At 33.5% G+C, this 13,725-nt stretch overlaps 1 protein-coding gene across 1 annotated transcript in view; it reads left to right on the top strand.

The window, feature by feature from the left end:
* The window catches only part of LOC120048528 (activating signal cointegrator 1 complex subunit 3), a 148,363-nt gene that overhangs the window by 65,442 nt on the left and 69,196 nt on the right, over nt 1-13,725 (top strand). Inside the window, exons 13-15 of the mRNA XM_038994591.1 lie at nt 1,273-1,449; nt 1,854-1,925; nt 12,766-12,900. Of these exons, the coding sequence (XP_038850519.1) occupies nt 1,273-1,449; nt 1,854-1,925; nt 12,766-12,900 (384 nt within the window). The remainder of the gene's footprint in view (nt 1-1,272; nt 1,450-1,853; nt 1,926-12,765; nt 12,901-13,725) is intronic.

Here is a 13,725-nt window from a genome sequence, read left to right as displayed (position 1 = left end):
TCCACTCAACCAGGCTGACTGGGGCACTGTTCATGAACGTAATGTGTATCTACAGTATGGACCGCTTTGTACCACTGGGCTGACACAGTGCTGTGTGTTATGCTGATCCGGGCCAGGGCTATCGGCTGCCAGGGATTGGCTGGGCCCTATCTTGATAGAGGGTATAGACGGGTACTGCATCACATTAAAAGCCTTACCAATCTTCCCTGTCACACTCACCACAGGAGGCAAGGAGATAGGCCTCTCACGCATGCACTCACGCTCTCTCCCTCGCTGCTATCTGTCTGCATCTATCTGTTCTCTCTCCCTCGCTGCTCTCTGTCTGCATCTATCTGTTCTCTCTCCCTCGCTGCTCTCTGTCTGCATCTATCTGTTCTCTCTCCCTCGCTGCTCTCTGTCTGCATCTATCTGTTCTCTCTCCCTCGCTGCTCTCTGTCTGCATCTATCTGTTCTCTTTCCCTCGCTGCTCTCTGTCTGCATCTATCTGTTCTCTCCCTCGCTGCTCTCTGTCTGCATCTATCTGTTCTCTCTCCCTCGCTGCTCTCTGTCTGCATCTATCTGTTCTCTCTCCCTCGCTGCTCTCTGTCTGCATCTATCTGTTCTCTCTCCCTCGCTGCTCTCTGTCTGCATCTATCTGTTCTCTCTCCCTCGCTGCTCTCTATCTGCATCTATCTGTTCTCTCTCCCTCGCTGCTCTGTCTGCATCTATCTGTTCTCTCTCTCTCGCTGCTCTCTGTCTGCATCTATCTATTCTCTCTCCCTCGCTGCTCTGTCTGCATCTATCTGTTCTCTCTCCCTCGCTGCTCTCTGTCTGCATCTATCTGTTCTCTCTCCCTCGCTGCTCTCTGTCTGCATCTATCTGTTCTCTCTCCCTCGCTGCTCTCTGTCTGCATCTATCTGTTCTCTCTCCCTCGCTGCTCTCTGTCTGCATCTATCTGTTCTCTCTCCCTCGCGCTCGCTTTCTTTCTCTCCCATTCGCATTCTCTCTACCACACACACAGACAAACCTACACTGTCTTTCTCTCTCTCTAGTGTTTGCACGTAGTCCACCTCTCGTGTAAGACAGCACATCTCTCACTTCTTCCCTGTCGAGGAGACTGGTGTAGGGAAGCATCCAGGTTTGATCCAAATCACCAACCGAAATCACTTTGTTTCATGACTGGTGAAGTCCAGTCGGAGTGTGATGTCATCATTGTGGGACGTTGCTGTAAGATGTCCATTCAGAGTATGTCATCATGGTGTGACCTTTGACCTTGGTGTGGGTTTATTCCAGGTGGAGTCAACCCAGAGTATGATTCGTATCCTGGGTCTGTCGGCCACGCTGCCCAACTACCTGGACGTGGCCTCCTTCCTCCACGTCAACCCCTACATCGGACTCTTCTACTTCGACAGCCGCTTCAGACCCGTGCCCCTCGGACAGAGCTTCGTAGGCATCAAGACCACCAACAAGGTGACCACACACACACACACACACTGCTAACACGCATCAAGCTGACCATACTGCCAGAACTCATGTGTCTTTAGCAGGGCCAGGAGTTTTGTTTTACCACATTCTTCTGAATCATTTGACCTGGTCAAACATAGGGGAAAGGGGATACCTAGTGAGTTGCACAACTGAATACATTCAACTGAAATGTGTTTTCTTCATTTAACCCAACCCCTCTGAATCAGAGAGGTGGGTGGGGCTGCCTTAATCGATGTGCATGTCATCGGTGCCCGGATAGCAGTTGTTGTTGGGAGTTAACTGCCTTGCTCAAGGGCAGAATGGCAGGTTCGATTCGAACCAGTGACCTTTCGTTTACTGGGTCAATGCTCTTAAACGGTTCTAACACAGCTAATATGTGTTTCTCTCAGATCCAGCAGCTTCATGATATGGAGGAGGTTTGCTATGATAAGGTTCTGGAGCAGATCAGAAATGGACATCAGGTAAGGCTCTCTGTACTGTGTGTGTTAGTCTGTCTCCCTCTCCAGCCCCCAGCTTTACTCCACCAGACTCACTCCACCAGACTCACTCCCCCAGCTTTATTCCACCAGACTCACTCCCCCAGCTTTACTCCACCAGACTCACTCCACCAGCTTTACTCCACCAGACTCACTCCACCAGACTCACTCCCCCAGCTTTACTCCACCAGACTCACTCCACCAGACTCACTCCCCCAGCTTTACTCCACCAGACTCACTCCCCCAGCTTTACTCCACCAGACTCATTCCCGCAGCTTTACTCCACCAGACTCACTCCCCCAGCTTCCAGAGTTGTGGATTCATTCGTTTCCACTCAGCCCCATCTGCACTGTGTGTTGAGTTCCCAGTCCAGCCTGCTGGTTCTGTCTGTATCCCCTTAACATACACACACACACCTATGCGCACAGCACGTACACACACTTAGGCACACCACGAGCGTGCACACGTGTGTGTGTGTGTACACATTGTTTCAATCAAATACACAGTGCACAAGTAAATTAATCTACACACAGTTTGCCTGCAGTCAATAAATGTTTTTAAAAGGATCTGAAATACTGTACCAGGTTCTGGTATCTGAATTGGAGAATGTGGTTTGTGTATAATTTATTATGTGTGGTTTGTGTTTTCAGTCTCACAGTAGGTGAGTCTAGATGTGATGTCATCTTTCTGTCTGTGGGTCACAGCCCTGAAGCCAAAACTCTCCAATAGGGAGCATCTGTCTAGGCTCCATATTAAATTGTCAGAAATGGCTGTGACATATATTAATTTCATCTGGGAGGGTGATAGATGGAATTGTCTGGATGAAGCCCCCTGGCCCTCCTGTGCTGGGGTTTCAGCCCGGCAGACGGAACTTTAATAAGCTCTCAAACCAGCGGTTACCGTGGACGCTTCCCTCCTCACAGCTCTGCACTGATAAAACAGCTTCAATAAATAACAGTTTGCTGCAGTGGTCTATGGGCCCACAGCGAGGGGATGGAAGAGACGCCATGCTACGCTGCTCAATCTGTGCTAAGTATAGGTAATCCTGCAGAAAAAGAGGTTTAACTTTATGCTAATTAATAGAATAGACTGTTTAATGATATCACATTGACAAATCGTGTGCGTGCACGTGTGTGTGATGTACAGCATCACATTAAGAGAATGTTTCACTTCATCTGGCGTTGCTGCCGCAAGTCATTTCCAAACCCCAGACATTCTGTAATTTCTTATGTCACTGTGCTGAGGAGATGAAACTATCCAGCTAGGCCCTGCTGCTGCTGCCTTCAACATGGCTGAATGGTGAACCATTAGACTTGAAGAGAAAGAAGAGAAGTTTCAAGCTGACATTTCAAAATGTTTGAGCTTGTAATGCATCATAATGCATCATGTAAAATGTGCTACAACATATACAGCACAGCTTTGGTGACTCCTGTCTCACACACTCATTTGACTGCTGCTATTGGACAAACTATACTTACTGGAATATACATTTGAATCCCCCTTCCGAAGATCTATTTCTCTGTGTGTGTGTGTGTGTGTGTGTGTGGTGTATCCAGTGAATGTTTGGTAGTGACGTAGTGGTAAAAAATATTAGGTGGGTAAACTGATCGGCGGGTGCAGTGACATTTTCTGAGACGCATTATGATACATTACATTATGATACATTACATTACGATACATTACGATACATTATGATACATTACGTTACATTATGATACATTACGTTAGGATACATTACATTATGATACATTACATTATGATACATTACATTATATTATGATACATTACATTATGATACATTGCATTATGATACATTACATTACATTAGGATACGTTACATTAGGATACATTACATTAGGATGCATTACATTAGGATACATTAGGATACATTACATTATGATACATTACATTATGATACATTACATTAGGATACATTACATTAGGATACATTACATTATGATACATTACATTAGGATACATTACATTAGGAGAAATTACATTAGGAGAAATTACATTATGATACATGACATTATGATACATTACATTACATTAGGATACATTACATTATGATACATTACATTATGATACATTACATTAGGATACATGACATTATGATACATGACATTATGATACATGACATTATGATACATGACATTAGGATACATGACATTACATTATGATACATTACATTACAGTATGATACATTACATTACATTATGATACATTACATGATAGATTAGGATACATTACCTTATGATACATTACATTATGATACATTACATTAGGATACTTTACATTACATTATGATACACTACATTAGGATACATTACATTATGATACATTACATTATGATACATTACATTATGATACTTTACATTATGATACTTTACATTACATTATGATACACTACATTAGGATAAATTACATTATGATACATTACATTATGATACATTACATTAGGAGACACTACATTATGATACATTACATTATGATACATTACATTATGATACATTACATTCGGATACATTACATTACAGTATGATACATTACATTATGAAACATTACATTATGATACATTACATTGATACATTACATTAGGAGACACAACATTATGATACATTACATTAGGATACATTACATTATGATATATTACATTCGGATACATTACATTATGAAACATTACATTACATTATGATACATTACATTATGATACATTACATTAGGATACATTACATTAGGAGAAATTACATTAGGAGAAATTACATTATGATACATGACATTATGATACATTACATTACATTAGGATACATTACATTATGATACATTACATTATGATACATTACATTAGGATACATGACATTATGATACATTACATTAGGATACATGACATTATGATACATGACATTATGATACATGACATTAGGATACATGACATTACATTATGATACATTACATTACAGTATGATACATTACATTACATTATGATACATTACATGATAGATTAGGATACATTACCTTATGATACATTACATTATGATACATTACATTAGGATACTTTACATTAGGATACTTTACATTACATTATGATACACTACATTAGGATACATTACATTATGATACATTACATTATGATACATTACATTATGATACTTTACATTATGATACTTTACATTACATTATGATACACTACATTAGGATAAATTACATTATGATACATTACATTATGATACATTACATTAGGAGACACTACATTATGATACATTACATTATGATACATTACATTATGATACATTACATTATGATACATTACATTCGGATACATTACATTACAGTATGATACATTACATTATGAAACATTACATTATGATACATTACATTGATACATTACATTAGGAGACACAACATTATGATACATTACATTAGGATACATTACATTATGATATATTACATTCGGATACATTACATTATGAAACATTACATTACATTATGATACATTACATTATGATACATTACATTAGGAGACACTACATTATGATACATTACATTATGATACATTACATTCGGATACATTACATTATGAAACATTACATTACATTATGAAACATTACATTATGATACATTACATTATGATACATTACATTATGTTATGATACATTACATTATGATACATTACATTATGATACATTACATTATGATACACTACATTATGATACATTACATGACATAATACATTACATTAGGATACATTACATAACATTATGATACATTACATTACATTAGGATACATTTTATTATGATACATTACATTATGATACATTACATTAGGATACATTACATTAGGAGAAATTACATTAGGAGAAATTACATTATGATACATGACATTATGATACATTACATTACATTAGGATACATTACATTATGATACATTACATTATGATACATTACATTAGGATACATGACATTAGGATACATGACATTAGGATACATGACATGACATTAGGATACATGACATTACATTATGATACATTACATTACATTAGCATACATTACATTACATTATGATACATTACATGATAGATTAGGATACATTACCTTATGATACATTACCTTATGGTACATTACATTATGATACATTACATTAGGATACTTTACATTACATTATGATACACTACATTAGGATACATTACATTATGATACATTACATTATGATACATTACGTTATGATACTTTACATTATGATACTTTACATTACATTATGATACACTACATTAGGATACATTACATTATGATACATTACATTATGATACATTACATTAGGAGACACTACATTATGATACATTACATTATGATACATTACATTCGGATACATTACATTACATTATGAAACATTACATTACAGTATGATACATTACATTATGAAACATTAAATTATGATACATTACATTATGATACATTACATTAGGAGACACTACATTATGATACATTACATTAGGATACATTACATTATGATATATTACATTCGGATACATTACATTACATTATGAAACATTACATTACATTATGATACATTACATTATGATACATTACATTAGGAGACACTACATTATGATACATTACATTACATTAGGATACATTACATTATGATACATTACATTCGGATACATTACATTATGAAACATTACATTACATTATGAAACATTACGTTATGATACATTACATTATGATACATTACATTATGTTATGATACATTACATTATGATACATTACATTATGATACATTACATTATGTTATGATACATTACATTATGATACATTACATTATGATACATTACATTATGATACACTACATTAGGATACATTACATTATGATACGTTACATTATGATACATTACATGACATAATACATTACATTAGGATACATTACATAACATTATGATACATTACATTACATTAGGATACATTTTATTATGATACATTACATTAGGATACATTACATTAGGATACATTACATTAGGATACATTACATTAGGATACATTACATTATGAAACATTACGTTATGATACATTACGTTATGATACATTACATTATGATACATTACATTATGATACATTACATGACATAATACATTACATTAGGATACATTACATTACATTAGGATACATTACATTAGGATACATTACATTAGGATACATTACATTACGATACATTACATTACGATACATTACATTACGATACATGACATTATGATACATTACATTATGATACATGACATTATACATTACATTAGGATACATTACATTACATTATGATACATTACATTATGATACATTATGATACATTACATGATACATTAGGATGCATTACATTATGACACATTACATTAGGATACATTACATTAGGATACACATTACATTAGGATACATTACATTAGGATACATTACGATACATTACATTACGATACATTACATTACGATACATTACATGAGGATACATTACATTACATTATGATACATTACATTATGATACATTACATTAGGATACATTACATAACATTATGATACATTACATTATGATACGTTACATTATAATACATTACATTAGGATACATTGCATTAGGATACATTACATTATGATACACTACATTACATTAGGATACATTACATTAGGATACATTGCATTAGGATACATTGCATTAGGATACATTACATTAGGATACACTATGATACATTAGGATACATTACATTAGGATACATTACATTATGATACATTACATTATGATACTTTACATTATGATACATTACATTATATTATGATACATTACATTAGGATACACTACATTAGGATACATAACATTACATTAGGATACATTACATTATGATACATTACATTTGGATACATTACATTATGATACATTACATTATGATACATTAGGATACATTACATTATGATATATTACATTACATTATGATACATTACATGATAGATTAGGATACATTACATTATGATACATTACATTAGGATACATTACATTACATTATGATACATTACATTAGGATACATTACATTAGGATACATTACATTAGGATTTATGATACATTAGGATACATTACATTAGGATACATTACATTAGGATACATTACATTAGGATACATTACATTATGATACATTCCATTACATTATGATACAGTATGATACATTACATGATACATTAGGATACATTACATTAGGATACATTACATTAGGATACATTACATTACATTATGATACATTATTACATTCGGATACATTACATTATGATACATTAGGATACATTACATTAGGATACATTACATTAGGATACATTACATTATAATACATTACATTAGGATACATTACATTACATTATGATACATTACATTAGGATACATTACATTAGGATACATTACATTAGGATACATTACATTAGGATACATTACATTACGATACATTACATTAGGATACATTACATTACATTATGATACAGTATGATACATTACATGATACATTAGGATACATTACATTAGGATACATTACATTAGGATACATTACATTAGGATACATTAGGATACATTACATTAGGATACATTACATTATGATACATTACATTAGGATACATTACATTACATTATGATACATTACATTACATTAGGATACATTACATTAGGATACATTACATTATGATACATTACATTACATTAGGATACATTACATTAGGATACATTACATTAGGATACATTACATTACATTATGATACAGTATGATACATTACATTATGATACTGTATCATAATGTAATGTATCATAATGTAATGTAATGTATGATACATTACATTATGATACATTAGGATACATTACATTAGGATACATTACATTAGGATACATTACATTAGGATACATTACATTAGGATACATTAGGATACATTACATTTGGATACATTACATTATGATACATTACATTATGATACATTAGGATACATTACATTATGATATATTACATTACATTATGATACATTACATGATAGATTAGGATACATTACATTATGATACATTACATTAGGATACATTACATTACATTATGATACATTACATTAGGATACATTACATTAGGATACATTACATTAGGATTTATGATACATTAGGATACATTACATTAGGATACATTACATTAGGATACATTACATTATGATACATTCCATTACATTAGGATACATTACATTAGGATACATTACATTAGGATACATTACATTACGATACATTACATTAGGATACATTACATTACATTATGATACAGTATGATACATTACATGATACATTAGGATACATTACATTAGGATACATTACATTAGGATACATTACATTACATTAGGATACATTACATTATGATACATTATTACATTCGGATACATTACATTATGATACATTAGGATACATTACATTATAATACATTACATTAGGATACATTACATTAGGATACATTACATTAGGATACATTAGGATACATTACATTAGGATACATTACATTATGATACATTACATTAGGATACATTACATTACATTATGATACATTACATTACATTAGGATACATTACATTATGATACATTACATTACATTAGGATACATTACATTAGGATACATTACATTAGGATACATTACATTACATTATGATACAGTATGATACATTACATTATGATACTGTATCATAATGTAATGTATCATAATGTAATGTAATGTATGATACATTACATTATGATACATTAGGATACATTACATTAGGATACATTACATTATGATACATTAGGATACATTACATTAGGATACATTACATTAGGATACATTACATTACATTATGATACATTACATTACATTATGATACATTACATTAGGATATATTACATTATGATACATTCTATTACATTAGGATACATTACATTAGGATACATTACATTAGGATACATTACATTAGGATACAGTATGATACATTACATGATACATTAGGATACATTACATTATGATACATTACATTATGATACATTACATTATGATACATTACATTAGGATACATTACATTAGGATACATTACATTAGGATACATTACATTAGGAGACACTACATTATGATACATTACATTACATTAGCATACATTACATTATGATACATTACATTCGGATACATTACATTATGAAACATTACATTACATTATGATACATTACATTATGATACATTACATTATGATACATTACATTAGGATACACTACATTAGGATACATAACATTACATTAGGATACATTACATTATGATACATTACATTCGGATACATTACATTCTGATACATTACATTACATTAGGATACATTACATTATGATACATTTCATTACATTAGGATACATTACATTAGGAGACACTACATTATGATACATTACATTACATTATGATACATTACATTCGGATACATTACATTATGATACATTACATTACATTAGGATACATTACATTAGGATACATTACATTAGGATACATTACATTCGGATACATTACATTATAATACATGACATTATGATACGTGACATTATGAAACATTACATTACATTAGGATACACTACATTAGGATACACTACATTACATTATGATACATTACATTATGATACATTACATTATGATACTTTACATTATGATACTTTACATTACATTATGATACATTACATTAGGATACACTACATTACGATACATAACATTACATTAGGATACATTACATTATGATACATTACATTCGGATACATTACATTATGATACATTACATTATGATACATTAGGATACATTACATTATGATATATTACATTACATTAGGATACATTACATTAGGATACATTACATTATGATACATTACATTATGATACATTACATTATGATACATTACATTAGGATACATTACATTAGGATACATTACATTCGGATACATTACATTATGATACATTACATTATGATACATTAGGATACATTACATTATGATACATTACATTATGATACATTACATTAGGATACATTACATTACATTACATTACATTAGGATACATTACATTAGGATACATTACATTAGGATACATTACATTACATTAGGATACATTACATTAGGATACATTACATTAGGATACATTACATTAGGATACATTACATTACATTATGATACAGTATGATACATTACATTATGATACAGTGTGATACATTACATTATGATACATTAGGATACATTACATTAGGATACATTACATTAGGATACATTACATTAGGATACATTACATTAGGATACAGTATGATACAGTGATACATTACATGATACATTAGGATACATTACATTATGATACATTACATTATGATACATTACATTAGGATACATTACATTAGGATACATTACATTAGGATACATTACATTAGGAGACACTACATTATGATACATTACATTAGGATACATTACATTATGATACATTACATTACATTAGGATACATTACATTATGATACATTACATTCGGATACATTACATTATGAAACATTACATTACATTATGATACATTATGTTATGATACATTACGTTATGATACATTACATTATGTTATGATACATTACATTATGATACACTACATTAGGATACATTACATTATGATACATTACATTATGATACATTACATTATAATACATGACATTATGATACATGACATTATGAAACATTACATTAGGATACACTACATTACATTATGATACATTACATTATGATACATTACATTAGGATACATTACATTAGGATACATTACATTAGGATACACATTACATTAGGATACACATTACATTAGGATACACATTACATTAGGATACACATTACATTAGGATACACATTACATTAGGATACATTACATTAGGATACACTACATTATGATACATTACATTAGGATACATTACATTAGGATACATTACGTTATGATACTTTACAATATGATACATTACATTATGATACATTACATTACGATACAGTGACAGAGGAGGGATGACACTTCTGAGCTCTGCACCAGAACAGGAATCAATGGTGGCACATGATCTGTTATGAGGCTCCTTCTGTGACTGGTACAAAGACAGAGGAAGGAAACACACCCTTCAGGCCTGTAATCACACACACACACACACACACACACATGGATATTAACATGCTATCTCTCATCTCCTCTCCCACTGTCTCTCATATTCTCTCTCCCTCCCTCACTCCTCTCTCTAGTCCCTTTATAGTGTCCTTAAAAGACAAGGGGAAGTAGGTAGGGAGGGAGGGAGGGAAGAAAGGAAGGAGGGAGGGAGAGAGAGTCCTTTGCCTCCATCTCATAACTGTCTTGTATTTCTATTATTGATTGTTTTGTCTGTGGTATTGACTGTTTTACAAGGGCAGGCTGAGTGTAATAGGAAAATGACAGCCCTTCTCTGTCCTTTTAACAAAAGATTAAAATGGCACCGTGACCTTCTTCTGTTCTCATACAGTACAGCAGGAGAGAAGTATCTACAGTCTCAATGGATCTTTAGTGTGGCAAGGAACAGCACTGTACAGTAGTGCTATTAGATGAAAGAGGAATGTTGTAGCGAACAGTATGGGCTGACCTCTACCTCTATTTCTGTGTGTTTTGACCTTTGACCCCAGACTGACCTGTGTCTGTATTCTCTGCGTCTTCCAGGTGATGGTGTTTGTCTATGCTCAAGACTGACTTCTCTCCGTCCTCTGTGTTTTTCCCTTTGACCCAGACTGACCCGTGTCTCTGTTCTCTGTGTGACCCAGGTGATGGTGTTTGTCCATGCTCGTAATGCCACGGTGAGGACAGCCATGGGGCTGATCGAGATGGCTAAGAACCGTGGAGAGTCTTCCTTCTTCCAGCCAGACCATGGACCGGACTACGGCCAGTGTGAGAAATCAGTAAGGAACATACGTTGGTTTATTTCTGTTTCAGGTGAGGAGTAACTACTGGTTAGGAGTAGACCTGGGTTAGGAGTAGACCTGGGTTAGGAGTAGACCTGGGTTAGGAGTAAATCAAATGTATTTATATAGCCCTTCTTAAATCAGCTGATATCTCAAAGTGCTGTACAGAAACCCAGCCTAAAACCTTAAATGGCAAGCAATGCAGGTGTAGAAGCACGGTGGCTAGGAAAAACTCCCTAGAAAGGCCAAAACCTAGGAAGAAACCTAGAGAGGAACCAGGCTATGAGGGGTGGCCAGTCCTCTTCTGGCTGTGCCGGGTGGAGATTATAACAGAACATGGCCAAATGTTCATAAATGACCAGCATGGTCAAATAATAATAATCACAGTAGTTGTCGAGGGTGCAGCAAGTCAGCACCTCAGGAGTAAATGTCAGTTGGCTTTTCATAGCCGATCATTAAGAGTATCTCTACTGCTCCTGCTGTCTCTAGAGAGTTGAAAACAACAGGTCTGGGACAGGTAGCACGTCCGGTGAACAGGTCAGGGTTCAGTAGTGGTCCTAAAACGGAACCTTGTTGTGGTCCTAAGCCAGAACTTGTCCGTGTAGACCAATTCGGGTTTCCAATCTCTCCAAAAGAATGTGGTGATCGATGGTATCAAAGGCAGCACTAAGGTCTAGGAGCACGAGGACAGATGCAGAGCCTCAGTCTGACGCCATTAAAAGGTAATTTACCACCTTCACAAGTGCAGTCTCAGTGCTATGATGGGGTCTAAAACCAGACTGAAGCATTTTGTATACATTGTTTGTCTTCAGGAAGGCAGTG

This window comes from Salvelinus namaycush, chromosome 5 (genome assembly GCF_016432855.1).
Source record: "Salvelinus namaycush isolate Seneca chromosome 5, SaNama_1.0, whole genome shotgun sequence".
In the NCBI taxonomy this organism is placed as follows: domain Eukaryota; kingdom Metazoa; phylum Chordata; class Actinopteri; order Salmoniformes; family Salmonidae; genus Salvelinus; species Salvelinus namaycush.
The sequence above is the reverse complement of the archived record's forward strand: the minus strand, read 5'-3'. Positions and strand labels throughout refer to the sequence as shown.